This window comes from Cuculus canorus, chromosome 6 (genome assembly GCF_017976375.1).
Source record: "Cuculus canorus isolate bCucCan1 chromosome 6, bCucCan1.pri, whole genome shotgun sequence".
NCBI lineage: Eukaryota > Metazoa > Chordata > Aves > Cuculiformes > Cuculidae > Cuculus > Cuculus canorus.
In genome coordinates this window covers 35634672-35644430 of record NC_071406.1, presented here as the reverse complement: position 1 = coordinate 35644430, position 9759 = coordinate 35634672, and the positions used below count along the sequence as shown (strand labels likewise).

Here is a 9759-nt window from a genome sequence, read left to right as displayed (position 1 = left end):
CACCAAAGAGCTCAGGGTTAGGCACTGGCTCCCTGGCACTCACTCTGGGGAAACTCCACAAGGGCTGGGCCAGCTGCATCTTACACAGGACTATCTCGTTTTCTGGCCCCCAAAGAATGCAGGCTTTAAGACGAGAGTAGGATCTCTGGCACCTCTAAAAGCAATTTTGTTGGCGGCACCCTGAATGTTTTGTGGCAAGGAACCTGCCCGGTTGAGTGCACCCTCCTCGGGGAAGAGCGCAGTTGAGCATCCTGGCCTCTTCTCCATCGGCATCCATCAACTCTGCTGCTGCCCTGCGATGCCCTGACTCGTGGGAACTGTACGCTCACTTTTTGCTGGGACGGCCCTGCCCTCTGCCGATCACTGCAGCAGCAGACTGGAAGCTGAGGAGCAGGTCAGCTAATTTAGCTGGCTCCCAGGCACTGAAGGCAGGGGCAAAAAATTCTACAGAAGCCTGGGGTGATAAATATTCGAGAAGACAGCAAGCAAAATGCAGTCTCAGCCACTCACTTGTATGACACATGCGTATGTAAAAGCAGATGTCTACAGCTGTGCAGCTCTTAGAGCTGGAAGACAGGAAGGGCTCAGGGGAAGCAGCCTTCCTGCGGTGACCAACCCTTCTGATATCTTAGCTCCAGAAAGACAGAGAGGTCTGGCAAGCCTGCCTTTAAATCACCTGGACGCGGTTCTAATTACTAAGGTGGAAAGACACATCATTACAAACACATCTATTAAAAAAGTACTCCAGGAAACAGAACAAGGGAAACTCAGAAGGGGCATTGGGACCTTTCCCAGAGCTGGCAGAAACACTTCTGCAGGAACAAAGGATATAAACTTATAAAGAACTTCAGCTGTAGCTTGTAAAAATATCACATGTAGGACATGGGATTTCAAAGAGATCACCAAGAAATTGCAAAGTCTGATTAGAAAGACAAAAAAGCTTCCTTTCAAAAATGAAACAGGTGTTAATAAAAATGTCAGCATTTTCCCTGGGAACAAGAATGTCTTCATTGCACATTTATTGTGTCTGAAACCCAGTTTCCTCTCTGAAATTTTGTTTAAAGGAAAATGTTGGCTCGCCCAGCCAGTCCAGTGTATACATCTCTGCCAAGTACAGAGAGCGAAGTGTTGCTTGCAAACCAGAATTTCCCCTGCTAAACAGACGGGGAAAGCTGCCACTTTGGGAGGCGGCAGCTCCTGGGCACCCACCTCTCCCAGGACTTTCCAGTCTGCTGGGCCATCCTTTGCTGACAAATCCCTCTCTGCCGCGATCGAGGGCACTGCGTGGGACGCCCCATCGACAAGGGAGAAACTGTGGGGGGAGCGGGCAGAAGGAGACTCTCACCTGGCCAGCAGAGCCACCATCTTGACTTGGGTCTCAGCACTGAGGAGTGTGTCCCAGCCAAGCTTGCGTTCAACTTCAAACACCACCTCTTCATAGCGAAGACAGCAGAGCACGGCTTTCACTGTCTGCACCGCAAATCTGTGTGCAGAGCAAAGCCGAGGTCCCACCAGCAGCCCTGGCCCCAGCTGTGGTGCCACGCGAGGGATGGGAGCACTGCCATGGAGCACCTGCTGGGGCTGGGGGGAAGGGAGGCTTTCTCCTGGCACTCCCTCCCGAAGATCTCGACTTCCAGAGACATCTGCTCTGTACGGAAGAAAACTTGGAAGAGCAGAGCCAGGAGGAGGCAGAGCAAAAGCACGACCAGCCCTGATCCCGATGGGTGCCAGGGCAGCTGGACAATCTCCAACAGCGCCCTGGTTGCCTGCAGGGAACAAAATGCCCAGAGACAGCGCTCAGTGCGGAGACATCCCTGTGACAGAGAGCAAGAGTGGGAGGATGAGGCTCAGTCTCTGCTCTGGACCACGGGAGACACAGGGGGAGCACGGAGCCAGCTTGCCCCTAATCCTGCCCCTAACCCAGGTTTCCTGCCCACGGCAGGAGGCAGGGAGATGCAGTGCCAGGGAAGGATGGAGAACCGCCCACAGAGGCACCCCTGGCATTGGCTTTTGTCCCCATTAGAACTGGATATGATGTGCACCAGCCAGTCATGGAACAGTCCACATGGAACACCTCTCACACCACCTTCTCCGCAGTCCCATGTGCGGAGACCTGTGCCACCCACATGGTCGCAGCAGCCCTGCAGGCACAGAGGTCGGTGTCAGCAGGGTCTCGGCCACAGCAGCATGGCCTGGGCAACCCTGCGTCCCAGGCTGGCCACCAGCCCTGCCCCAGCGCACTGCCCCTCGCCAGCAGCACCCAGCGGGCCGGTGGCTGCGGGGCGTCCTTCTCCTTCTCCCGCCCCTACCAGGGTAGCCTGGGCAGCTGAGGGGTCCCCACCATCCTGCTGAGGCCTGGCCTCGAGGGCGTCTGCCAGTGGGGTGGGAGACACCTTGGGGAAGCACCACAAAAGCAGGGTGGCGAGGAACGAGGTGGCTGCGAGACGCTCCTTGTGGCCTCCTGCCCCTCTATCCCCTCAAGGATCCCGACCCCAGCCGCACACAGACTGCCATCGCCCCGTGCCCTCAGGGTCCTTCGGCACTCCCATCCCCTCAAGGCTTCCCACCGCCCTGTCCCTGCAGGGTCTCCCCCCAGCCCAGAAAAGCTGTCCCGTGCGAACACAACGTAATGGAGCTCCAGAGGAGCCAGCTAAAGAGTCACCCTCAACAATCCAGCCAGAAACACACAGGCAGGAAAGAAATTGCGGTTCATGGCTCTGACAGTACTTGGGGACGTCTCCAGGGACGAGTTTTTCAGGGATCCCCACAACGCTGGGCTCTTCCCATGACATTTGTCAGCAACTTTAAGGCTTCAGCCAAAGAACCCAAGAGCAAAGGTGTTTCTGCCCACTTTTCCTACCATGCTACACGCCTGGGCAACTGTTGCTGAGCACTAGTCCCCTTTTCCTCCTCTTCCCCAATGCCATGGGGGGACACCAGGCATCAAAACAGGACCCATGGCTTGGAGAAAGATGGGCAGAAGGCAGGATTTAGAGAGACAGCCATTCTTGTGCTGCTCACCACCACCAGAGGTTGGCCAAGTCCTGCACTGGGAAAGCATCTACTATATGGGACAAGCTACAGGAATAAAGCTCCTAGAGCAGCCCAGAAATCTGTTCACCTCTTGGCTTGTTTTTAAACTTTTTCTTCTATCCTCCGGACGTTGATTTCTGTCTCTGTACATCAGGTTGGCAGCTGCTGCCGTTAGGTTCAGCTCACCTTAAAAAGCATGAAGTTATGCAGCTCTAAAAGCCATCAATTGTTGTCTCCCTTTGTGCTCCTGGGTCTCCGTGTACAGTAACACGGAATTAACATGGGGTGTGTATAGGGACGCTGCCTGGTTGTGTAGGGATGAAGTCAGGAAAGCCAAGGCACAGCTGGAGCTGAACTTGGAAAGGGAAGGAAAAGACTAACAAGAAGGGCTTCTACAGGTGCATCAATCAACAGAGGAAAGTCAAAGAGAACGTACCCCCACTGATGGTTGGAAATGGGGATCACGTATCAACAGATAAGGAGAAGGCTGAGGTACATAACTTTTTTGCCTCAGTCTCACTGAGAATGATGGGGAATATGCAACGTCCAGTGGTGGCAAGCGTAGGAGAGGGGGGAGAATTCTCACAGGCTGATCACAAATCCCATTTCCTCTAGGTAAGCATTACAGAAATTGGCTCATTGCCCAGTGATTTCCCCTGCAACCAAACACAAAAATTCTTAAGGTTCAGCCAAACTCAGTGCGATTGCACTGAGCTGTCCTCGACCTGCACCTCCCCCTCCCCAGCACTGCCACAACTCCTGGGTTAGAAAATCAGTTCCAAGGTGGGGGAATATTTCAGCATTTCAATCCGGCAATGAGCACTGGTTGGAACAGCTTTGTGTTCTTCCTCTTGGAAATGACAGGCAGTTGCAAAGGAAAGAATTTGTGCCACGCAACACAGCGTCCGCTTCTGAATTTGTAAATGATTGCACTCTCAGGCAAGAGAGTGGTTATACTGCTCCTGACGCTGTTGTGTTAGCAGGCAATATGTTGACTCATACAGGAGTGGAAGGGTCTGCACTATTGGAACAGGGGTGGTTTACACTGGATATAAGAAAAAATTTCTCCACTGACAGAGTGCTGAGGCATTGCAGCAGGCTGCCCAGGGCAGTGCTGGGGTCACCATACCCGGAGGCGTTCAAAACCCACACAGATGTGGCTCCTTGGAACACAGTTTAGTAGGAACGTTGGCATTGGGCCAACAGTTGGACTGGATGATCTTGGAGGTCCTTTCCAACCTTAATGATTCCATGATTCTCTGATTCTATATGGACGGTTGCCCTCCCCCCACTCCTGACACCCGGATAGTGCCTGCAGACAAAATTTTAATGACAGCACTGGCACTGTACAGTCGAGAAGCAACAGTGACGCTGACTGGACACAGTGTTTCCCAGCCCTTGTCCAAGTGTCACTTTCATTTTAAACACAAAGCTTATACAAACGCACATTTTTCTCCCAAGATACTGTACGCTGTTCAGCAGGTTAAAAACTGAAAAAAATCTTCCATTAAAAAAGTCCTTACAGTATCTGTATACACCAGGGACAGTCTGTGTAACCATGCTCCTCTAGAAAATATGTGCATTATACACCCTTTCCACGCAATGCAGCAATTTCTTATCTCAAAAGTAGTATAAAAAGACAACACAGCAGTCCTAACCACTAGAACACCTCATGGAAAACAAAACAAACGTGCATCCTATTACCGAATGTGTTGGATGAATAACATACAATGACAACGATTCAAAAATACATAGGGTTCTTTTCACACCATGTGACTACAGAGCCAAAAGCTACAGGTAACGTGAAGGGTGTACAGTGATTTCAGGCCAAGTGCCTCTTCAACTGCATGTTTGTTGTGCCGACCCGAGACAGACTGCTGTGGTTAAGGTGACTGTGATGTAGTGTCTGCCTCTAATAACTCAGTATTCAATCTCCTTGCAAGCTGAAGAGCACTGTCCCTATAAAACAGTGCATCTATTGCAGCAGAGTATAGAGTGTGCTGCTGCTTACAGTTGAAAAATCTTTAGAAAAAGTTTTCTGTACAAAAATCTTCAATTATGTCAAGATATGTACTCTGAGATGTGAAATCTAACATTTCCTGCCACAGGAAAGGGGGCTATTAAAAAGTATGAAAAAGCACCACAGAGAGTGTGTTTTTGTATATTTCACAGGATCACGAGGTTGGAAAAGACCTCCAGGATCATCAAGTCCAACCATTCCTATCGACCACTAAACCATGACCCTGAGCATCTCATCCACCCGTCTTTTAAATACCTCCAGGGATGGTGACTCCACCCCTTCCCTGGGCAGCCTCTGCCAGTGCCCCATGACCCTTTCTGTGAAAAATGTTTTCCTGATGTCCAGCCTGAACCTCCCCCGGCACAGCTTGAGGCCATTCCCCATTGTCCTGTCCCGCTGTCACTTGGGAGAAGAGGCCAGCTCCCTCCTCTCTGCAACCTCCTTTCAGGTACTTGTAGAGAGCAATAAGATCTCCCCTCAGCCTCCTCTTCTCAAGGCTCAACAACCCCAGGTCCCTCAGCCGCTCCTCGTTAAGACTTGTTCTCCAGCCCCTTCACCAGCTTCCTTGCTCTTCTCTGGACACACTCCAGAGCCTCAACATTCTTCTTGTAGTGAGGGGCCAGAACTGAACACAAGATTCAAGGTGCGGTTCACCAGTGCCAAGCCCAGGGGAAGAATCCCCACCCTGGACCTTCTGGTCACACCATTTCCGATACAAGCCAAGATGCTATTGGCCTTCTTGGCTACCTGGGCAGCACACCCCAGGACCTTCTCCTGAGTGTAGCTTTCTAGCCACTCTTCCCCTGGTCTGTAGCACTGCACGGGGTTGTTGTGCCCCAAGTGCAGGACTCGGCCTTTGGCCTTGTTAAACCTCATGCCATTGGTCTCAGCCCAGCGATCCAGACTGTTCAGATCCCTTTGAAGACCTACCCTCCAGCAGATCGATGTCACTGTTCAGACATGACACGGTGATGTGGAAGCAAGTTTCTTTATTGATGTTACATGGCTTCTTGATGTTGACTGCTGGCTTCTTTATTGATCTTACACGTGCCTCTTATACCCTTTGTCTACAAACGCTTCTCCGCATGATCGGATTAGCTTATGTATAAATAGTCTGTGACTGGATGGTACTTCTTTTTCACGTGGTCCTGTATCGGCTGATCACTTCCTGTTCCCTGATCTCCAAGTTCTGCAGGTGTTGCCTCCTTGTCTACGTCTCAGCCCACTGTGGACCCCCTCAGATCGACACTTCCACCCAGCTTAGTGTCATCTGCAAACTTACTTAGGGTGCATTTGATCCCCTCATCCAGGTCATTGATAAAGACATTGAAGAGGGCTGGACCCAGCACTGAGCCCTGGGAGACACCACCTGTTGACCGGCCTCCAGCTGGAGTTAACTCCATTCCCCACCACTCTTTGGACCCAGCCATCCAACAAGTCTTTTACTGAGGAGAGTGTGCGCCTGTCCAGGCCAGAGGCAGACAGTTTCCTAACCAGAATGCTGTGAGGAACTGTGTCAAAGGCTTAACTGAGGTCCAAGAAGACTACATCCACAGCCTTTCCCTCGTCCAGTGGGCGGGTCACTTTGTCATAGAAGGCGATCAGGTTAGTACGGCAAGACCTGCCTTTCCATGAACCCGTGTTGACTGGGCCTGATCACCCGGTTCCCTTGCATGTGCTTCATGATAGCACTCAAGATCACCTGTTCCATGACTTTCCCTGGCACTGGGGTCGGACTGACAGGCCTGTAGTTTCCTGGTCCCTCCCTCAGACCCTTCTTGAAGATGGGTATAACATCAGCCAGTCTCCAGTCAAGTGGAACCTCCCCAGTCAGCCAGGACTGCTGGAAGACGATGGAAAGGGGTTTGGCAAGCACGTCTGCCAGCTCCCTCAATACTCTTGGATGGATCCCATCCTGCCCCATAGACTTGTGAGTGTCTAATCGGGCAAGTAAGTCTCTAACCACCTCTTCTTGGAACATGGGAGCTTTGTTCTGCTCCTCTAACTCCTGGGTATGTTCACACAGGGAACAACTTTCCTTACTACTAAAGACTGAGGCAAAGAAGGCATTAAGTACCTCAGCCTTGTCCTCATCCTTTGTCACAGTTGTTCCTTTGCATCCAATAAGGACTGAACATTCTCCCTGGTTCTCCTTTTATTGTTAATGTATTTATTCCTGGGCTGCTTTCTAAGATGGTGGAGGCCCATTGGGGTATTGCAGCATGAAATGGAAAGAATACTTGAAGTTGTTTCGCTCGGCGCAGCTGTAGGCTTCCTCACAATATGGAAACAGGAAAGCCAGAAGTAAAAGCAGCAGAAGGAAGAACAGAAACTGTAAAGCTGCTCATAATATATGACAGAAGAAGGCGGGAGACTGAGGTGTTGCTCCATTAGGTTGTGGCCAGCTTTCACCTCTGAAATAGAGAAAACAAAATCAAGAAGAAGGTGCTTTAGAGTTTGAATTAAACAAGCTGTTTTAACTCCCTTTCTAGGGTTCCCTAGAACGTTGAGGTGCTGCTGGAGCATGTCCAGAGAAGAGCAACAGAGTTGAGGAAAGATCTCGAGTACAAGTCATACAAAGAGCACCTGAGGGAACTGGGGCTATTCAGCCTGGAGACAAGGAGGCTGAGGGGAGACCTTATTGCTCTCTATACCTACCTGAAAGGAGGTTGTAGCAAGGAGGGTGTTGGTCTCTTCTGCCAAGTAACAAGGGAAAGGGCAAGAGCAAATGGCCTCAAGTTGCACCAGGGGAAGAAAAACTTCTTTACTGGAAGAGTGGTGAAGCATCCAGACAGGATGCCCAGGGCAGTGGTGGAGTCACCATCCCTGGAGGGGTTCAAAAACATGTAGATGTGGCACTTTGAGTCATGGTTTAGTAGGCACGGTGATGTTGGGCTGACGGTTGCACTGGATGATCTTGGAGGTCTTTTCCAAGCTCAATGATTCTATGATTCTAAGTATAAAGGAAAGCCACCACCCAGACCGATTAGGCTCCTCTTTGCCTTGGCAGTACTGAGATCTATCCTTTGATCAGACCCCAATGTTCTGGGCATTAAGTTCTCCCTTTGTCCTTCATGGTCTGTTTGTACTTGGTGGCTCTAAGCTGCCAGTTTCTTTGTCCAGGTATGCTGGTGGAATTAAAGGAACACTTAAAATGAAAACATTCCCTCAGTCGGCACAAAACCTATTTTCTCAAGAGTAAAGACAAGCTGAAGTTTCACATCGGTGCAGAGGCCTAGGAACAGGAGTGCTAAAGGAAAACCCTTCCCAAGGTGCAACACAGAGCTGGTAGATAAAGGAGACACTACAGGCAGACAGAAATCACCTCCACCTGCATGTCAACCTGAGTAACAGCCGCTCAGGTTACTGCTGGCTCTCAGCTCGCCTCTGCTGTTTTCACTGTCCTTCAAGAGGTCAGGTGAATAAAAATAATAAAACAATAAAACAATACCTTGTGCTGCAGCTGTCTCTGCCATATGTGGTTCCCCCTATGGTGGTCTCTTGAGAGAAATAGGGTTTCAAAAACTAAAAGGAATTTCTCTTTCTCAAAAAAAGACAGTTGTAGATTGGTCAAAGTCCTGTGGTAAATTCTGTGATAAGGTATGGATGCATATAAAAGGTAAAATGATTACACCTTTCATTGCCCCGCTGTAGGTGCACAGCCCATTGCCTCTTTAGATATCCGTAACCAGTGGCAAGCACTTTACGATTCTCTTGCAGCTCAGGCATTCTAGATGCAGCTCAGTACACTTCTATCTCTGTCTTTCACACAGTGGTCACATTACAAAGCTTTCCCCCAGGAGAAACACCGACAGCATTACCACCGAGGGGTGCGGTTCTCACCCGAGTAGGCCCTGTCCCGGGCACTTAGACCCACGCCTGCTCTTACACCCTTCGCTCACGATGCTCACAAAAGTGATCAAAAGAGTGGACAACAGCCTTTTCTCTCTCGCGCCTGGTCACGACCCGCAGTTCACAAACTGGCTGAAGGGCTTCTCCAGCACCGTCCTGTCGTTGAGGTCATCAGGGATGTTCTTGCACCGGATGGATGTCAGCTCGCCGGGGGACAGGCCCCCCGACCCCTCTGCGCTCTCGCTGCCCCGAGCCCGGCGGGCAGGTGTGGCGGCGGCGGCATCTGCCAAGAGAGGAAAGCCGCTGCCTCAGCAAGCGGGGCTCCCCCCCCAGCCTACCGTCCCACGGATCTTCCCATCCCAGTCCGCCATCCCGGGGGGGTCTCCCCCAAGCCTCCCCTCCCCCCCAGCCTCCCACCCTCAGAGATCACCATCGTTCCCCGAGCGCACTGCCCTCAGGAGCGGAGCGTGCGTGTCCCGAGCCCACCGCGCTGGGGGTCTCCCCTTCCCCCTCCCTGTCTTCCCCGTCACCCCCGCCCCCACTCCGTCCCCCCGGTACCGTCGCGGGGCGGCGCTCGCTCGGGGCCGGGGTCGTGCCGGTCTCGCTGCCCGCGGCCCCGGCTGCGCAGCAGCTCCCGCATGGTGCGCCCCAACAGCGCCCCCGCGCGGGGCCGCGACGGCACCACGGCGCTGCTCGGGCCGGCTCCGCTCCCGGCTCCGCTCCTCCTCGCGCTTCACCCCTCGGGCGCCGCCTCCTCCGCCTCCCCCACCCGCGGGGACGGCTCCTCGGGCCGCGCGAACGAGAACGGCGCCCCCGCCGCCGAAGCCGAAGGGCGGCGAGAAGGTGAAGGCGGG

The 9759-nt window shown here is 52.3% G+C and overlaps 1 protein-coding gene across 4 annotated transcripts; it reads right to left on the bottom strand.

Annotated features, from left to right (window-relative positions):
* Window positions 1-5546: 5546 nt before the first annotated feature.
* Window positions 5547-9605, bottom strand: MCM3AP (minichromosome maintenance complex component 3 associated protein). Of its 4 annotated transcripts, none has more exons than XR_008450345.1 (3): window positions 9464-9599; window positions 8897-9188; window positions 5547-7467 (listed from the first exon to the last, which is right to left on the bottom strand). XR_008450345.1 is itself a non-coding variant. In XM_054069682.1 (3 exons), the coding sequence occupies exons 1-2, from the start codon at window positions 9543-9545 to the stop codon at window positions 9013-9015; spliced, it is 258 nt and encodes an 85-aa protein (XP_053925657.1). In that variant the 5' UTR covers window positions 9546-9599; the 3' UTR covers window positions 5547-7467; window positions 8965-9012. The 4 variants fall into 4 exon arrangements, 2 of the variants coding, with proteins under 2 accessions (XP_053925657.1, XP_053925656.1); XM_054069682.1 differs by having other exon boundaries at window positions 8965-9188; XR_008450346.1 differs by having other exon boundaries at window positions 5548-7467; window positions 7712-9188; window positions 9464-9605.
* Window positions 9606-9759: the final 154 nt, after the last annotated feature.